General features: G+C 38.4%; 1 protein-coding gene across 12 annotated transcripts in view; it reads right to left on the reverse strand.

Moving 5' to 3' along the window:
• FRY (FRY microtubule binding protein) overlaps nt 1–21,049 on the reverse strand; it is a 347,615-nt gene that overhangs the window by 169,012 nt on the left and 157,554 nt on the right. For all 12 annotated transcript variants that reach the window (XM_035003581.1, XM_035003580.1, XM_035003582.1 and 9 more), the window contains 5 exons: nt 20,899–20,952; nt 5,077–5,216; nt 912–1,002; nt 610–689; nt 414–494 (listed from right to left, as the gene is read on the reverse strand). In XM_035003581.1, the coding sequence (XP_034859472.1) occupies nt 414–494; nt 610–689; nt 912–1,002; nt 5,077–5,216; nt 20,899–20,952 (446 nt within the window). The remainder of the gene's footprint in view (nt 1–413; nt 495–609; nt 690–911; nt 1,003–5,076; nt 5,217–20,898; nt 20,953–21,049) is intronic.

The following is a 21,049-nucleotide window of genomic DNA, read 5'->3' on the forward strand; positions in this document are numbered from 1 at the left end:
TAGTAGAGGGACATTCTAGAATGGAATTTTCCCATTCACAGATGATATATATCGTAACTACCCACTCATGGAATACAGAAAACAAAACTTCTAAAACTGGTAAACTTCTTTGGAATATTTGGGCAGAGAGAAAAGTAATTTGGTTAGTCCGTTTCTTTCTTTGATGCAGTAGTCTGGGACTCATGGACTCCTGGTAGGACCTGGCCCAACTGCCAGGTAAAAAAGACTATGGAGAAAACAACTGAAAACAGACTTGCTTTGAGGGAGCTTTTAGTCAGTTTCAGAGACATGGTACCCATCGCAGAAAGGAGCCTAGCTCTCTGCTAGCTCACACAGCCCCTTCCTGAGAGCGGGGCTGGGCTGCAGTAGAAAAGGCACTCAAGTTCTTATGGTAAAGGACTGAGTTCACTTACTTAGCTTGTGCCAACACGCCAATGACTTCCGCATACAGGTCTGCCACAATGTGCATATTGCCAGTGTTAGGACCAAGGTACCTAAATAAGATATGATTAGACAAGTGAGGGGTCCCCCATCATCTAAAAAGAGCACACTTGTTTTAGATTTAAGTACCCCACTTCTTCAAAATTCTAAAGAGAAAAATTACTTTACCCTTCTTTGTACTTAAAGTGCTTGAAAGCCAAGTTAATAACGTCATGTATTAGACTGTCTATTACAGGATGAAGTGGAATCTGAAAAGAAAAAAAAAGATGGCTTTTAACTTGGAAGGGAATATTAAGGATCAAATCAGTAACAGTACTTCTGGTAACTATATATGGCCTTTAGCAATCAATAAACATAATTCACATGACCCAGTATTTGAAATTCATGAACAATTTAAAACTTATATTTTAAAAACATAAGTAGCTTTCAGATAAATCTTATCTAAAAGGAACATTAAATTACTGACCTACCTGTTTCAAAACTTCTATTAATACTAAAGAAAAAATAAAATCAATGGCGAGGTCCCGTCTTTCCATTAAATAATCTCGCTGTTGTTCATCACTGTAAAATTTAAAATATTCACATTCAGTGGCATTGAAGATATTCTCGGAGTGACACAATTCACCAAACATCAAGGGCTCATTCTCAATGGACTGCAAACCAATTCTGCTATTATGAGATTACAGTGGTAAATATATGCTAACATTTATTATCAGTGAGTGAGGTGTAGGGAACTCACATAGGAACAGAATATCTGACTTCAAATTTCAACTTTTCAGCCACGTCAACTTGAGTAGCTACTTGTGAATCTACAACCTCATTCAATGGACTTTCTTTATTTTTATAAAGATTTTATTTATTTATTTGAGAGAGAGAGATGAGAGAGAGAGAGATCACAAGCAGGGGGAGGGGCAGAGGGAGAAGCAGGCTCCCCACTAAGCAGGGAGCCTGAGGCAGGGCTCGATCCCAGGACCGTGGGATCATGACCTGACCTGAAGGCAGATGCTTAACAGACTGAGTCACCCAGGACTTTCTGGAATTCTATCATCTGTAGAATGGATACAGACCCAGGGCAGGGTTGCCATACTGGAGGTGGCTATTGAGAAGCTCCTGTGAAAGAAGCTACACAATGTAGGAAACAATAAGGACAGAATATGATTATCAGCTACAGGAGGACTACGGAGGGTGGAGAGAGGTTAGGAATCACTTTTTTTTTTTTTTTGTTTCCATGCCTCTTTCCTCTTGACCTTCTGTCACTTGAGATTTATGAACGAAGAAGTGAAGGGGCAGTAGGACAGAGAATGGTTATAAAACAGGTGGAAGAAGAGGTAGGAAGAGGCAAAGTGGAGTCATTTGAACTCACTCAAAAGTTAGGGAGCAGAATTAGCACCGTCAGAAGGACAGAAATGTCAGTCCACCCCCACCCCTATCCCCACTCCCAAGCCCCAGGTGCTGCCTACCTAACATACTAACTGAGGGCTAATTTGGAATTGAACCAAAAAAGACAAATGACGTGATTGCCGAGACCCCAGCACAGAACTATAGCTAAGAGCATTGGCTTTGGTATGGAACAGTCCTGGGTTAAAATGATGCCTCTTCTATTTACCAGTAATTGCTCCATCTACAAAATGGGAATAATAATAGTAATTACAGAAAGGTCTGCTTGAGTATTAAATTAGACAAACTGTGTAATATATTTAGCATGGTCTCCTGACACGGAACTGCTCAATACTTGCATATGAAGGAAAAGCCATGAGAAAGGATGACCAGATTTGGGTTTGTCAGGCAGGTCTGTTTAAAATAAAGCAAGAATATTATAAATAGGGAATGTTCTTCCCTTCAGTCAATGGGAATGAGAAGAAAGGATGGTGATATTTAAGATCTAAAAAAGAACTTCTGAAGAAGCTCTGTAACCTGGAGCAAGTCAAATGAAGGCTGGTGAATCACAGAATGGGTTAACAAGGGAGGCTGCAGCTGTAACTCTCAAGGAGAAATGTACGGACAGGGTAGGAACTCATTCACTCAGGATCATTGTGAATGGTCCTGCGGAGAGGAAGAGCACTGGCCCAAACCATCTATCTGAAGTCCTTCAGGACCCACTAGACCTGGAAAGAGCTTCTGCCAGCTGGAGGAGAATTGCATGAAAAAAGAGAACATTCAAGAGTCTGACCTGGAGATTATATCATGGAATAAGTATATGAGAAGTTTAAAGACCGAAAGGAAGGAGAGCTTTCAAAGATGGCCAGCAGCAGTAGACAGAAAATTGTTGTGTTGGATGGCCAACAAGGATCTTTAAAAGGGGCCAGAGGACCTTGAGAAAGTAGCAGTTCTTGGCAGGGAAAAAAAAAACTTTAAACCCCTGATTCTATTTAATAAGTCAATTTATGCTTTCAAATAAAAGTAAGACCTATACTTTTCCAATAATGAATTCAACTTCATTGCTGGTTTGAGATCTAACTGCCAGGAGCCGGCAGCATTTGACAAATTTATTTGGCAGTCAAAATGTTGATGTTATACTAATCTTAGAAATTGTAACCCTGGTACACATCTGTCACATTTGACTGTTTTTGGTTGCTTATGCTTCTCTCTAAAGTTCCTCTTTTCTTTTTTTCTAGTAACAGAAACTCGCATTATTACCTACATCATGCTCTAGACACCCGCATTCTTTTGGCTTTCTCCCAAACACACATTCTTATTTTGAACTCCCAAATGTTAATTAAATGCTGCTGAGTTGAATTTCACTGTCCTGATGCCATGTTTGATCTTGACAATTACTCTCATCTCCTAAAAACAATCAGTAACCTGATTTTTAAAATATTATTTTCCAATCCATAAAGAAATAAATTCATGAAAAGAAAATAATTCATGAAAATAAATTCAGTTTTAGTAACTACATTCTGACAAAACAGAGAAACAAAACTAAGACTCAATTAATTCAACTCACTAAAACGGCCCCATTCCTCACCCCCCAGGAAAAGTTTAATATCTGTTTATAAACTAACATGTAATATGGGAAGAATAATAAAATGATACCACTAGTTAATTAATTAATTAATTAAAAAAAAGATTTTATTTATTTATTTGAGAGAGAGAGAACGCACAAACGGGGGGAGCAGCAGAGGGCAAAGGATAAGCAGACTCCCCAGTGAGCATGAAGCCAGACATGGGCTCAATCCCAGGGCCCTGGGATCACGACCTGAGCCAAAGTCAGACACTTAACCGACTGAGCCACCCAGGCACCCCTAACACCATTAATTTAGTAATTACACAGTCTGAACCATTTTCAGACACAGAATTAAGATTTTACCTTTATAATTTGATACATCAAAAAATATGTGTAAGAAGAGACTGCTAATTAATGTGGGGTTTCTTTTTGGAGAGCTGAACTATTCTGGAATTAGTAGTGATGACTGCACAACCTTGTGAATATACTAAAAACAGAACTACACAGTTTAAAAGAATGAATTTTGCCATGTGTACATTATATTGCAATAAAAAGTTTCCTCTCTTCAACTAAAAAAAATGATTCAATACGAAAAAGTTATTCATTTCTCTCCCAAACAAGATGATAAATAAATGACTGAATCTTGCATAAACTCGAGCATATTATAAAATGAAATTACAAGTTTGGATGAAATGTAATTCATTTCATGACATTGAGAAGTGGATATTTAAAAAAAAGTATTAGAAGTGTCAAGAAAAATGAGAGATAAATCACAAGAAGTAGTTAATATCTGATTTTCTGAATGATTCACTTCCATTTATTCTCTTTAAAAATACATAATCAATTCATACAGAGAAGTCTGTTTTAAAATAATTTTTAAAAGGTAAATATAGCACACTTTCTTATACTTACTTATATTTCAAACATATGAATTACATATATTTACATAAATATTTGGGGGATGCACATTCATTTGACAGTACAAGAATCTTAAATTTCACGGTTGCTACAGTGTTTCTATAGCAGCAAGTTCCACTTTTCAAATCCATAAGAGAAGGGGAGCACAGAATAAACAAACAAAATTCTCAGCTGCAAGGGAAGCTGGAGATGGTGTAATCTGACTTCCCTGTTTTGCTTGTGAAGAGACTAAAGTAGAGAGAGGTGGTGAGTTGCCCAAAGTCCCAGGGCTAATTTGTGGCAGCTCCAGGCCTACTGCTGATGTCCCACCCTGCCTCCTCCCCACCTGGGCACCCTGGGCACTCAAGGTTACTAGCAGGGACGAGGTGGCATCATGCCGGGCCTGCAACAGCCCTTCTGCTTTTAGGGTATACACTGGAAGAGACAGGGCTCAGGAAAGAAGCAGACACAAGGGTAACTCAGGGCCCTTTACACCTGCCCCATCAATGTCAAAATAAGGCTGAGTATATCTTTTCAACCTGTGACAAGTGGCCGTGACTAGTACTCCCACTGCTAGACAGCCCCTCTCCCCCTGCCCCCTGCAGCACCTGCTAGGTATCCATGTACAGACAGGCAGATTTAGATGATACATAAATTCCATTTTGATTTATGTTTCTGGAAGGAAGGAAGGAAGGAAGGAAGGAAGGAAGGAAGGAAGGAAGGAAGGGAGGAAGGGAGGGAGGGAGGGAGGGAGGGAGGGAGAACCTCATAATTCCTACACAAAAGAAATGTACCTTTTTGATTTATTGCTTGTTCTTGGCCTGTATTCATGTGATTCATCCTCAATGCCATTTTGTCTTTTATACCAGTCAAATAATGTACGCAGAATGGAAGGCAGGCAGTATTCAGAAAGGGAGCTCATTGAGTTGATGACCTACAGAGAAAAACAGGTGATAAAAAGGCTTTGGTGGCCCTGCCAATTACTGAGAAACTTTTCATTTAACAAATAACTCCAAGCTATATTCACCATAAAACCTTATTTATCACATCTTTCCTTTAATAATCTTTATTAGTACATTCCCAAGGGCCCAAATCTCAATGTTGACAGATGTTCCTTATAATTTTATGGTTCAAGAAAGTTAATTACTTTGACTTCCTTTCATTCTAGAAATCAGATGTTAATTGCATACAGGTTATTCATGGACTGCAGAGAAATTATCTTCCCATACTGTCCAAGAAGTATAGTGCCTTGTACTCCTTAAGTCTCAAAAATGCTTGTTTAAATAAATATTTTAATTAACACAATTACATTAGTCGCTTAAGTGAAATAAAAAAATCTAGCTCCCAAACAAATAACCTAAGTGGTAATACAATGTATGGGTTTCTGCCAATAATCACTCATCCACTCCACTCATCTGAGTTATGACCCAAATTAGACTCAAGACATGAGCCAGGAGCAATAATTTCCTATGTATCACCTTAAAGGCAAACTACTGCTCTCTTTTTCAAACAATAAACATATCTTTGATAGAGAGTTATTTTAATTTCCTTATCTGGAAAGATTTGTGATCTTTTATTAATTATCACGAGAAAACGAACCTCAATTGATATCTCATACCATGTGCAAAAATTAATTAAAAAAATCATACTATAAAAACTTAAACTATGAAACTTCTGAAGAAAACACAGGAGAAAATCTTTGTGACTCTGGGCTAACCAAGGATTTCTTAGGTAACACACCAGGAGCAAACTCCATGACAATTTGATCCTGAACGTCATCAAAATTAAAAGCTTCTGTTCCGGGGATGATTCAATCAATCAAGGATGGTTCACTATTCACAAATCAATCAACATGATACACCACATTAACCAAATGAAGGATACAAAGTCATACAATCATCTCAATAGATCATACTCAATGGTGAAAAACTGAGAGCTTTTCCTTTAAAATCAGGAACAATACAAGGATGTCCACTGTTACCACTTTTATTCAACATAGTACTGCATGTCCTAGCCACAGGAATCAGACAAGAAAGAGAAATAAAAGGCAATCAAATTGGTAAGAAAGAAGTAAAACTGTCACTATTTGCAGATGACACAATACTATACACATATAAAGTTATATATACATATTATATATATATATTATATGTATATAAAACTCTAAAGACTGCCAAAAAACTATTAGAAGCAATAAACGAATTCAGTAAAGTCACAGGATACAAAATTAATACACAGAAATCTGTTGCATTTCTATACACTAATAACAAAGTAGCAGAAAGAGAAATTATGAAAACAATTCCATTTACAATTGTACCAAACAGAATAAAATGCCTAGGAATAAATTTAACCAAGGAGGTGAAAGACCTGAACTCTGATAACTATTAAGACACTGACAGAAGAAACTGAAGAAGACACAAAGGAAAGATACTTTACCTTCATGGATTGGAAGAATTAATATTGTTACAACGTCCATACTACCCAAACCAATCTACAGATTGAAGGCAATTCTTATCAAAATACCAACAGCATTTTTCACAGAACTAGAATAAATAATACCAAATTTATATGGAACCTTAAAAGACCCTGAATAGTCAGAGCAATCTTGAAAAAGAAGAACAAAACTGGAGGTATCACAATCCCAGATGTGAAGATATACTACAAAGCTCTACGTAGTACTGGCATAAAAACAGACACATAAGATCAATGATACAGAATAGGGAGCTCAGAAATAAACCCACGCATATATGGTCGATTAATCAATGACAAAGGAGGCAAGAATACAAAATGGGAAAAGACAGTCTCCTCAATAAATGGTGTTGGTGTTGGGAAAACTGGAAAGCTACACACAGAAGAATGAAACTGGACCAGTTTCTTATACTTTCTCACACAAAAATAAACTCAAATTAGATGAAAGACACCTAAATGTGAGACAGAAAACCATAAACCTCCTAGAAGAAAACATAGGCAGTAACTTCTCTAACATCAGCCGTGGCAACATTTTTCTAGATCTATCTCCTCAGGCAAGGGAAACAAAAGCAAAACTAAACTAGTGGGACTAAACCAAAATAAATAGCTTTTGCATAATGAAGGACACCATCAACAAAACGAGAAGGCAACCTACTGAATGGGAGAAGATATTTGCAAGTGACATATCTGATAAGGAGTTAATATCCAAAATATATTAAAAAAACTTAATACAACTCAACACCAAAAACTCCCCCCAAAAATCCAATTAAAAATGGACAGAGGACTTAAGCCAACTTTTTTTTCCCAAAGACGACAAAGAGATGGCAAACAGACGTATGAAAAGATGCTCAATATCACTAATTATCAAGGAAATGCAAATCAAAACCACTATAATATAATAAATATAATATAATATAATATAATAAATACCTTATATGTGTCAGAATGGCTAGAATCAAAAAGACAAGAAATAACAAGTGTTGGTGAGGATGTGTCCAAAAGGGACCCACATGCACTGTTGGTAGGAATGTAAATTGATGCAGCCACCAAGATACAGAAGCAACCCAAGTATCCACCCATAGATGAATGGATACTGAAGATGTGGTACATATATGCAATGGAATATTACTCAGCCATAAAAGAGAATGAAATATTGCCATTTGCAACAACATGGATGGACCTAGAGAGTATTATGTTAAGTAAAATAAGACTGAAAAAGACAAATATTCTATGATTTCACTTATATGTGGAATCTGAAAAACAAAACAAACAAAAAGGAGAATCAGACCCATAAATACAGAGAACAAATTAAAGGTTGCCAGAGGGGCGGGGTTGGGGGATGCGCAAAATGGGCAAAGGGGGTGGGAGCCACAGACTTCCAGCTATACAATGAATGAGTCACGAGGATAAAAGGCACAGCCTAGGGAATCTAGTCAATGATACCGTATGTTGTACAGGGACAGATGGGAGCTACACTTGCGGTGAGCACAGCAGAATGTATAAACTTGTGGGATCCCTACGCTATTCACCAGAAACTAATGTAACATTGTGTGTCAACAATAGTTCAGTAAAAAAATTAAGAGCTTCTGCTTTTAGAAAGATACTGTCAAGAAACTGATGAAAAGACAGGCTGTAGACCCAGAGAAAATACTGGCAAACACCCCTCTGATAAAGGCCTTATAAACAGAACATGTAAACCTACAGTGAGATACATTTTCACCACCTCATTTACAAACACAAATTCACAAAATTTCTTACAAGCAAATTATAACCCCCCAGTGCCGATGAGACAGTGATTAAATAGGCATGTTCAAACACTACTGATAGATGAAAAAGATTGGCATAACCTATCTGGAAGGAAATTTGGAAATGCAGATCAAGAACCTAATAAAAGGCATTCTCAATAAGCCCATTCTTAGGAATTTAACTCAAATACATAATTAGAGGTGAGTAAGAATGTTCAGGACAACATTACATATTATACAAAAAAATGGGAACACCCTAAATGTCCAGCTATGTGTAAATGCCTTAATACAATGTCGAATAATGTGATGTAGATTATCTCTGAAACCATTAAAAGTCACATTTCAAAAATATTTAATGACATGAAAATGTTTATATAATGTTAAGTGGAAGAAGAATTTAAAAATCATTTAACTGGTAAGATTCCAACTCGGTGCAGACCCTACGGTAAGTATGCATATACAGAAAACACAACTTGGAGGAGATACACCGACATACTGAGAGTGCACACGGAAATCAGGAGTCCTCAGGACAGAGATCACTACAGGGAGAGGTAGGTGGGAGGTAAAGAGACATGTTTTACCTGGGCCTTTTATAGAAAGGGTAGAAATGTGAGATTAAGAGTCAAGAAAAAAGCTAAGCAAAGACTCAAAGGCAGGAAGCCTATGGTGATGAAGGTGCAAAATAATTGTTCATAATAATTACAGTGATTAATTTAATAATGAAGGTTTTGAGTGAACTGAGAGAAGAAATATTTGCCTGGTGTAGGGACTTTGGTATACTAAAGAAAAATACTGTTGAAAATTTTAAGCTGAAACTAAATCATAGCAAGTATTTAATGCTAGTCTGAAGAATTTTAGTTTTCTTCTCTAGAAAATGGGAAGCCCCTAAAGATTTCTGAATAGGAAAATAAGCCCGTAGACATGCTGAGGAGGTTTACTTCAGCAGTGATGTGTAGGATGGACCAAAAGGGTCTGCCAACAGGGGTGGTTAGGAGCGTGAGCACACGCATGCACACACACACACACACACTTTCACTCTCTCTCTCAAACTGAATGAGGTTATTGCAACAGTTCCAGGCACACAGTGATCATGGCTTGAGCCGGGAGGTGGCAGAAGAAATGGAAAACCTTAGTTAACTTAAAATGTTTCTGTAGTTCAGCAGGAGAGGCTTAACTTCTTTTTATAAAGGAACTAGAGCAAGGAGAGCTCAAGTGCTTCGTGTCAATGGGACTTTCCACTGTCAACTTTAAAAGCAGCTCTAAGATTGAACGGGACAATTATGTGTTCTTCCTCAGATTCTCTTTCTTGCTCTCTCTTACGATTATGGTTATAAGTACATACACAAAATTGTACATTATCTTTAGCTATGGTTTAATATCAGTTTTCAGAAATAAATAGGCTATTGCAGTCTGCCTGCCCTGTGAACATAATCACCAGTTTTTTTAAATTGAAAAATATCTATTTTTTTAAAAACAGCCCTCCCCCCACACACTGTAATATTCACAGCCACAACATATTTTCCCTTTGTTCCTGTGGATATAACAGTGGGAAATTTGGGGAGGAAAGCAAATTATGGCATGTCATGGGGTAATTTACAAGTTCTCTCTAAAGTTACCCCAGCACAAGAAAGGGTACTTCCAATCACCACCATCTCATCTAATATTTTGAATTGGGAAATGAAGGCGGTTCCTCCCAGAAGGGGAAAAAAAATCAGAATTCAGAGTTCCTCACCACGGGTTAATACTGCCTTAATTATCGCATATGTAATAAAATCCCCAACCATCTACTATTGTAGTTCAGTAATTTAAAAATACTTGTGTAAGTCCGGACGAGACTAAAGGAGACACGATCAATAAATATAAGGTGGTATCCTAGACAGTATCCTGGAACAGAAAAGAGCTATTCAGGAAAAAGAAATAAAATGCAAATACAGAATTCAGTTACTAATAATGTACCAATGTTGGTTTCTTAGTTGTGACAAATATACATGGTAAGGAAAGGTGTTAATAAAGGAAACCGGGTGTGGGGAACCTGATAAGTGTCTGTACTATCTTTAAACCTTTTCTGTAACTATTTACAAATAAAAAGTTTAATTAAAAAACACTTGTGTGGGATATTTACATGCTTCTGTTATTTACTACAGACCCATAAATGTGATATAAACCTATGTTTACCCCCTAATGATCTCTGGGTAGAGCACACAATGTTGAGTTACTTACACTTACTTAGGTGTAACCCACGTGCTCCATAGAGAACGTCAATAGTATTCTTTAAAGCTCAGCCATAATAATTTTTTCTACCCATTAAAGTCATCTCAAAGCCATTCTTGGTATTATATCTACTGGACATACTTTCCATGGCAAATATACTGAGACCATCTTAGAAGAGATGAAAGGTCAGGATGGGGTGGATGTGTTTTTTCCATCTCTCGGTTATAGCCCTTTTGAGTCCAGGCTTTCAGGAAGGAAGGGTGGAATTTGCAAAGACCTGGCCCTCAAAGCTCAGGAAGGGAGGAAGGTCTAGCTGGCTTCTTGGTTACTCAACTCCTTCATTTACGGGAAGCAGAGCCAATGGTGAGATGAATTCTAGCTCTGTACTGCTGTTGAAAGGGGGCAGGCCCATTTACAAAGATGTTCTTGTTGCATTTAAATGATCATATTCTTCCATCATAGATGAGCTAGGTACTGTGCAGCTTGAGGAGATGAAGTGCACAGAATCACATAACCATTTCATACTGGTGTTTTCTTTTTGGGGGGATAGAGGGGGATACTAAATGTACTTTGCAAATGTTTCTTGATGTTTATTTTGGCATTTTATGTATAAATAGGCTAAAAGAGACTGTCCATTATGCTATAGGTTAAGACATTAATTCTTCATAAGCATTTTATTATACTTGCTGAATGCAAAGAAGGAAACTTTACATAAATATTTGAATAATTACTCAGTGGAGTCACTTCATATCTTACAGTAATAAGGCTGACTTGTCCTGAGTGGTGCATTTCGTGAATAAATTTTAAACTAACTTCACTGATAGTTTAATTTCTCAAAATAGTTCAGATGGCCAAGTACCTGGGGGTCAGGGTACAGTCTATGTAATACCACAAAATGCTGATTTATTACAGTAATTCAAGTGTGATTTTTTTTACTTGATCATATATCATACTAGTGCCAGATAATCTAGCATTCAATCAGTGGGGACAGATACCAAAGGATTAAGAATAATTTCTTACAAAAACTTAAAATTATATAAATCTACATATTAAATCTATTTTTCCTGCAAATTAGGAAAAGATCTGTATTATTTGATTTTAATATCTTAGTTCATTTTATAGAACAAACTGTTCCACTGGAGAATAATTGAAGAAACACTGAATAACACTAATATGAATCCAATGCCAGTTAATTGGGTTTTACTCTTGACTGCTTATATTTTTCATTTATATATTTTAAATAGATTTTGATTGAACTGTAGCATTAGAATCAGTGTTGAAGCACTAGAATTTCATCTGCCTCCTTTCCAGAAAAATTATTGCCTACCCAAGATGGTAAAAAGTTATTTTCGCTCTATTAGAGAGGTATAGATTTATTTTACCATGTGTTTCCTATTTATAGATGGTGTTTTTAACATATTAAGAAACTGAGGTGGGGGCGCCTGGGTGGCTCAGATGATTAAGCGTCTGCCTTCGGCTCAGGTCATGATCCCAGGGTCCTGGGATCGAGTCCCACATTGGGCTCCTGACTCAGCGGGGAGTCTGCTTCTTCCTCTCCCTCTGCCTCTCCCACTGCTCATGCTCTCTCTCTCTCTCTCTGTATCTCTGTGTCTCAAACGAATAGGTAAAATCTTTAAAAAAAAAAAAAAAAGAAACTGAGGTGCTACAAAAGTATGTCAATATTTAACATCTAGAGGAAAACCCCAGTTATTTAGAATGCCTGAGCAAAGTATCTGGAATTTATAGAGATGACACTAGTAAAGAATATGTCACACTGAATTGCCAATAAGCTGCAACTTAAATAATGTTCTCAGAACCCCCTATGTGATGACTGATCCTTCACAAGCCACGTTTTCAAAATTTCATTAGTGCATTGGGAAGATCAGATGGTCCTAAGTTCAAGTTACAGCTCCGTCCTTTATTGGCTGTGTGAGCTTGGGCATGTCCACTTCTCTGAGGCTCTGTGTTTCCAGCTGTAAAACGGGACCGAAGAATATTTACCTTGCTGGGTTTTTTCCAAAGAGTAAATAAGATACTATAAAGGGTGGGGCACATAACAGACCTTTAAAAATGTCTATTTCTATTTTCCTCTTCCATTTCTAAATACTGAAACTGAAGCCCAGACATAAAAAATTTTGACTCTGAGAGGATCATAGGCTAAGTTAATGACAGAACAAATGATAGAAATTATTGACAGGATTTTACTTATCAGAGCTGATATTGTAAAAAAAAGAAAAAGAAGGAAAGAAAGAAAGAAAAGAAAGGAAAAGAAAAAAAGAAAGACCCACCTAGCTCTCATCCAAGCACAAAGATACCAGGGCCTCCATTATAACCCTGGTAGCTTGGTTTGTGTTCCCACACTTTTCTGGCTCCAGCAGATGCAAACACAGGGCCTTGCAAAGGCTTCCTTGTTGAGGGGTCTGAGCAATGCCTGTCCTACATTAGTGCCATAAGAGAAAGGTAGGGAGCACGGGGCTCCCTGGGTTTGCTGCAGGCAACAGCTCACTCTGGGAAAGGACACTATCCTGGAACCAGAATCAATAGGTAGAATAAAACCACTTATTGTGAGTCCAACTTATATACACATCAGTCTCTCAGGAATCGCAACCACCTGAAAACACTGAGCCCAAATGTAAATGAAGAATGGACACAACCGTTGGCAGAAAGGCACAGCGCTAAGCTCTTGTATTTCATTCAGCACAAGAGGGTTCCATAAAACACACAAGGGCCTCATTGGATTCTGCTCTCCCATCCCTCATCTGGGGACCCACCCTTCTTCTGGCCAAACTCTCAATCAGCCAAGCATTGGTGATGTTTCCTCTTCCTGCCTCACTTCTCTGACACCCGATTTCTGCTCTTGCCACACTACCGGTAACCTTTATGTAAAACATCAGAAAGGGCAAACCCACTGGCCGACCAACAGGACTTTGTGGTCATTCCCCCTCAGGTCTCCTGAGCAAATGACACTCTTTCTCAGGTTCTCCTTGAAATGCTTTCCTCCTCAGGACTCGGTGATGCTGCCCATCTTAACCTAGACTCTCTCTCATCTCCCACATGGTTACTTACACAGTACTGAAGCACAGTACGACAATTCGCCCGTGAAAGTAAGGATTTGGAGCCTAGTTCTGGTTGTTCTGGCACCAGCTCCTTTGGGGAGTAATCATACTTTACTACACCAAGAGGAAATAACTTCCCCTTACTGTATGCGACTGTTTTCAGAGACGAAGTTGGAGCAATACTTCAAATAGAAAACAGCATGCAGCATACAAACGTTGGTGTCAGGTGACTTACTGCATGTTTAGGTCATTATTAGATAGAAGCAAAAGTCTAAAACCAAGGGCAGACAAACTTGACAAGAAAGCACATGTAAAAAAAGCAAGAAAGCACATGTAGCTGGAAGGTATATGAAATGATAATGATTCGGTGATTCCTTTATTCTACAGCCACAATTTTCATCTCTGTGTGTAAATGTATCGAGTGAGTATCAGTACCTCCTCCATTAGGTGAGGCTTACTGTGGAGTACTGTTTTTCCCTGTTTAAAATGGGTTAACGCGGTATTTCAGCTGCATCTGGTCCCCATTTACCCATGTCCATGCTCATCACAGGTTAGCTACTGTTGCACCCGAGAATCCAAAATAAAATGCCTTGGACTTAATATTTAAAGAGGATATCTGTAAACTTTGATAACAGAGGAGAGTCACTTGAAGTTAAAACGGGGAGCTCACCATGGCCTCCATTCATAGGACTCCCCCCGCAACAGACCACAGATAGGAAACTCATCACCAGTACCACGATTGTGTTCTGTCTGGTATACTGCTTTTCCATTGAAGTGTTACAGCCAGTCATCATCAGCCAGCATAACCTAGCATAAATGCTTAAACTATTTAATATTAATCTATCGACTATGAAACTGCATTCTACATGTCAACAAATAGCATCGCAGCCAAAGGCTTTCTCAAAGCTGGTTTCCAGTGAGCAACTAACTGCTGATCTCTCATTCCTCTGTGAGGGTCTCTGCCCAGCTGCCATAATGGCCCATCCCTGCCCTGCAAAGCTGCATCTTCTTCTGAGGCTTCTTCCAATTTTTTTGGCCACCATTTCTTTTCTGGGCATCCTTCTGTGGATCCTACTTCCTGATCCTAAACTCTGCTTCCCTAGGATATTCTCCACGCATTTGCTCTGGTCTCTAATCCTTCGGTGTCTGTTGAGTGACCCCATAAATGAGCGAGCCCCGGTTATTTCTCCTCAGATATCTTACCCTCCCTGAAAATTCAATACGTGTAAAATGATTTATAACCTCTCATTAAGCCCAGCTTTTCTCTGTTGGAAGCACTTCTTATCTATCAGAGAGAGTCCAGACTTCATGGTGTCCTTGGGCCCCCGTGTGCCTGTCCCGCTTCAGCCCCAGTCACTCCTCCGTACTCTGCTCCTCACACTGCAACTTCTTTGTCCACGCAGACCCTTCTGCCTGGCATGATCCAACCCATTTCCTCTGGATAACAGATGTCTTTAAAATGCCACTGGGCCCTGACTGCTTCTGTGACATAGCTGTCTACCTTCCGGGCATCATTAACTGCTCCCTTGCCCGAGTTCCCAAAGCACTTGAAATGGACCTCGGGTATAGCATTCATGCTGCGCTGTTACTTGTTGGGATCTGCCTTGTTCCTGGGATTGAGAATTCCCTGAGGGCAGGAACTCTATCTTACTGTTTTTGTAACCCCAGAACCTTGCACAGGTCCTAGTATGCTTGGCCACTCAGTATTTGTTGAATTGAATAGAAATGGTTCCAAACCATGGTTGAAAACCATAGTTACTTTTTGTTTCTCCTTCTCTCAACCAATATTGATTCTTCCTATACAATTTTACATAAGATTATTCTTTCTAGTTCCATTGTCTCCGTTTTAGTTTGGACCCTTTCAGTCTCAAATCTTTATCAACACCCAAACTCCCCAAATGCCTCCACACTTCAAGGATCTCTTCATTCACGAACCCTGCTACCTCAGGGTTGACACCAAGTTGCTACTTTGATCAAATTGATCCTGGTATGTCTGAGATAAAGCTCCCCCCAATGCCATAAAGTCTCCCACAGTCTGATCCTTTCCTACCTGGTCTCTTCCCTAACACTCCCAGCCAATAGGAAAATTTTGTGTCTCAGTAGAAAACTATGCATCACTCAGAGCTCACCTCTCTAGGGGTTATCTAATTTGAGTCTGCGGGAGCTATGCACCTTTTAATGCCTTTGAGCTATTTTAAAATTGTGCATATGATAGACTACTGATAGCAATGCCAAGGATTCTTGTCTACAGACAGAAAAAAACACTGTGCCCAGTGAAGGTTCAATTGACTTCACTCTCCCACTGTTGGAAAAAGCCAGTTTTGCCTCTGATTGGGCATTCATTTCAAAGTGCCTGACCTATAAATGGGTCCATTTTGGGGTTCTCTTCTGAACTGGTTATAACTTCCTCATTAAACACGAGTTTTTATCTCTCACCTGTGTTCATTTTATATTTCTATGAGAGTCACAATGTCGCCTCTTTCTGAATATTATCTTTTAACAATACACATCTTCTGTCTCAACTAACAGACCCATTCATCAGTCTCCAAAGATAACTTAAAATGTCATTTTTTCTGTTCAGGGCCTTTGCACATTTCCTATCCTCTTTACCATCAACACCCAGTAAAATCCCATCGCTTCTATTGTTTCAGACACCTGATAAACTATGTCCTCTTCTAGAAAGATTTCTCTAGCCATCAGGCCCTGAAGTGTATGTCTTCTGTTCCCTGAAATCTCACAATGTTTACTGTTGCGCCATCCATGTGGCATTTCTGACACACGCGTTCCCCTGTCAGAGTTGTTTGTGCACTGCCTTAAACTCTTCCAGATCTGAAGCTCCTGGAATGCAGGGACCACATCCTTCCATCTCTGTCCCATACAGAGCTTTGTGTGTATGTACAGGTAAACACACACACACACTTTTTTTTTCACACACACAGACACACACACACACACTTTTGATAAATGTTTGCTAAAATAAAGAACTTTACCACTAGGACAATTATTCACTCATTCTACTCGAAGCCCTGACAGGTAATTTCGGTATTTAAAATAAATTGGTGGCAGTATACATTTCCGAAATGCTGCTGGCAATCTCTTCCACCTTTATTAAGTCTCATTACTAGTATGACTTTCTCACTAGCAGGGACTGAAACCATCGCTGGCTCCCCAGTACAGGGCAAAGCTTGCTGTCCTGGGGCTCACATGATACTTGGTCCTTCCACGGTGAGCTTACTTACTAGCCTGAGATTATAATTTGATCATATTTCTTCTTTGTCTCACCCATAATTGGGGGCCCCCCCAGTGCAGGCACCATGTTTCCTTCATCTTTATTTCCACCAGCTAGCATAATGCTTGTTACATGGTTGCCACATAGCAGGTGCTGTATAAAAATGGGTCAAGTTCACGAATTCATGAAATTTGTAAAAAGTGAAATTCTGGGAACAAGGGTATAAATTCCAAGCTCTCCAATGTGTAAAGCAGTTACTAGTATGATTTTTCTTCCACTAATACTGAACTTAAAAAAAGCAATCCTGTTTAGACACCTTGTCATTTATGAAACAAAAGGACTTTTCCCCCCAGGTTTAACCTATACAGGGTTAGATTGTAATTAGATTAAATTAAGAGATATGAAGCCAATAGTTATATATAAAGCATATAAAAGAAAACATAAGCTTTAACCCCTAAATATATATATCTTAAAATTCAAACTGTAAAACTGACAAATTCTAGGAATATTCCACAGTGAAAAAAAAAGAGGTATACAGAACTGTAAACAGTATTCTTTATTGGGCATTTGGTAAAAACTCTACTATATGATATCTAGGAAAGATAGATAATACCTAATATCCAGTCTATGCTTTTTCCTTAGTTATAAAATACCTGATTTTTTTTTTTTTTTAAGTAGGCTCCATGCCCAGTGGGGAGTCCAATGCAGGGCTTGAACTCACGACCCTGAGATCAAGACCTGAGCTGAGATCAAGAGTTGGACGCTTGCTTAACCAACTGAACCACCCAGGTGCCCCAATAAAATACCTGATTTTTAGATGGACAAATGATTGCTCAAAATAAAATTTCCCAATCTTTCCTACAGCTATATGTGGCTATGTGATTAAGATCTCGCCAACTGAATATGAGCAGAAGCGGTGTGTGCAATGTTGAGACATTCTGGTTTTTTATTTTTTTGCCTATAATTCTTTTTCTATTTCTCCTTCCTGCTGCTTGGAATACAGACATAATGGCTGAGTTCTGGAAGCCAAACTGGACTATGAGATGAGCCATACACAAGACAACAAAAATAATATAAAGATTCTAGACTGATTTTCTTTGTATTTCTTGAATGTGAGAGAGAAAAAAACTCTTATTCAAGTCGCTGTTATTTTATGTGTCATTTGCAGCCAAACCTAATATTAACTGATACAGGATCTGAGATCCCTTACCTGTTGAAAACTCCTCTCTAAATTCTCGCCACCTTAGTTTTTAGATATAGAAGCATGTTATAGAGTAAAAAGCACTGGCTTTATAGTCTGAACAAGTGGATGCCAGTCTTGGCTCCTTCAGGCTTTAGTCATATAGTGTTGGGCAAGCTGTCTGAGACTCATTCCCATGAAATGTAATATAGAGATGATGATGATGACGACGGCTTCTTCTTGGGGTTCTTGGAAGCAGTGAGTGATGTCAGCTGAGATCATGCGTGAGAAGGGGCTTCATAAATTATAAAGCATTATGTGATTTTTTTTTTTGCTTCTATTTCTAGCAAGAGAAAAATGAATCATGGGCTTGTTAAGTGGAGGAGTAAACAGGACCACCCAGGATCAGGCACTGAAAGTGCAGAAGCTCAGTTCTCTCTAGTCTATCATTCATGCCAGTGACATTTAAAAGGAAGAAACTGATAAAAAACATTCTCTGAACAGGGACCAGCTGCATACTACTCAAAGGATGTACTTAGCATAGTGCCTATCCTCTGGTAAGTACTATATGCATACCACTTCTACTGTTAACCACTGCTCCCACGATCATAGCAACGGAGTCTACACCACGCAAGGTGGCATCACCAGCACATTCTTTTCGCAGAGATGGACCTCTGTGTAAATCCAAATTAAAATCCTACTGCTTGCTATTAGAACAAGGGGAATTATATAATTTGAATGTTTAACATCAAAAGACTAAGAAAGCTTGATACATCCATGGCATTGCCAATGGAACTTCGATTGTTATAATTTGCTGGCAAAACAGTAAACAGCAGAGGAAATTGACCAATTTCCGTCAAGTTTCCTCAGGGCGGGGAGTCTTGCTATCTCTTTAAAGTGAAATAGACTTTGTAGGTTGCCTTCTCTCCTGGTTCATGTGTAAATTTATGATTTAATGATGAGAGGATAATCTTATGTGCCTTATTTGAAAGTTCTTAGTGACCATTTTACTACTGATTCACTTGCAAAGCGCCCTTAATACAGAGAGTGGTGTTACGGAGCAGTGCTGCTCAAGCTTTAATGTGTGCGTGGGTCACCTGGGGATCCTGTTAAGCTGCAGAATCTGATTCAGTAAGATCTGGGGCAGGGCGGAGATTCTGCATTTCAACATTCTGTGCAACAAGGTTAAAAGTATTATAGCTAATTAAAGTGGCAAAGTCGGGATTTAAACCTGGTCTAATTCCAAAGGCTATCCCTCTCCCACAATGCTGAAATGCAAAAATAGAGGGCTGAATAACAAGTGGGAAATTGTGTTTAAGCCAAATCATTTGGGATAACTATTATATGCAATGTTAAAATTTACAAGTATTATTTTCCCAGAGAATAAAGGAAGATACAGATTAAGCTGAAGAAAAATAAATTTTGTTTTGAGGAAAGGACAGTGATATCCTAGGACAGGAATATCTAGGATAGAATACAGAGAACATAAAATAGAGTGAAAAATTATGGATGATGGATAATAAATATTTGCATTCTTTTTTTTTAAAGATTTTATTTATTTATTTGAGAGAGAGAACACAAGAGAGAGCACAAGCAAGGGGGGGAGCAGCAGAGGGAGAGAGAAGCAGACTCCCCACTGAGCAGGGAGCCTAATGCAGGGCTCCAACCCAGGACCCTGGGAACATGACCTGAGCAGAAGGCAGACGCTTAACCGACTGAGCCACCCAGGTGCTCCCAGTCCTTACAGTTTTGGACCGAAGAAGTCTGGACTTTAACAGCCAGAGAACTTTCCCTCTGATTCCACATGAAAGTCAATTTCAAAGCCCTGCTGAAAGTGCATCTCTGTGTGTTCTCCATAAGACAAGAAAACCCCCACCACATTAGATCAGACTGTGGTGCATCCAGCAGTATTTTGTCTCTACCACTGGCTCCAAGTGAGGTTTTTGAAGGCGAACATGCTGTCTTCTCTGTCGTTAACTGCGTAAGTTCAGGAAACACCACAAACACATCTCTCACTTCCTCTGATGCCCTGTTACCCACCATTCTTAAACATACGTGAAGCCTATAGTTACTGAGCCAGGATCTATCAGATCCTGATTTCCTATGTTTATTACCTGCTGTTGAGAGCAGGATGCCCTTTTACTAGTCCCGATCTACTTTCGAAAGACTTTCTTTGTATTTATCCTGCCTTAAATTGTTTTTTTTTTTCATGTATCACATTCTCTATTAGACTCTAAGTTACTATACTGTCTTACAAATATTGTTTAAGTGATTTTTCTCTCACAATATTGTGAATTCTTGAAGGACTAAAACTGGTCAATTTTGTATTTTGTTGTGGTGTGTCAAGCAAATAGTGGGCATTCACAAAAAAGCTGGATGAAAATATAATAAGCTCTACTAAATTTTAGAATAGAAGTCCTTTATCTTTTCTTAGTTTCTTTAATTCTGATATACAAAGATTTAGGAAATGATCAATTGAGGGCCTATTTGTATTATTCCAACATATTCCCATTCTTTCCAGTTCAAAACAATAGACATCTACTGAATGTCTGCTTTAAGCCATAATTGTAAAAGCTGAAAGACACAGTTCCTAAGATCATATCCCTGTATCCTCTTTGAGGAAGTTAATCAATACACTAATAATGAGCATCCAACCCTTATCTTTTGTGCATTTTGAAATAAATAAAAACCAGAATATAATATGTATATAACTTATTACTACATACTTGGTCAAATTGGGGATCTTCTCCACGTTGTAGAGATTTTGTCAATGGTTTTTCCTAGAAAAAAAAAAAAGAATAATTATCAGATGCTCTTAAACAGCATAAAAAAAGTGCATTATTGTTATAATTTTTCTAATTTACTTCTCCCTTGATG

This window comes from Mirounga leonina, unplaced genomic scaffold (genome assembly GCF_011800145.1).
Source record: "Mirounga leonina isolate KUSES-001 unplaced genomic scaffold, KU_Mleo_1.0 Mir_127, whole genome shotgun sequence".
Taxonomy (NCBI): Eukaryota; Metazoa; Chordata; class Mammalia; order Carnivora; family Phocidae; genus Mirounga; species Mirounga leonina.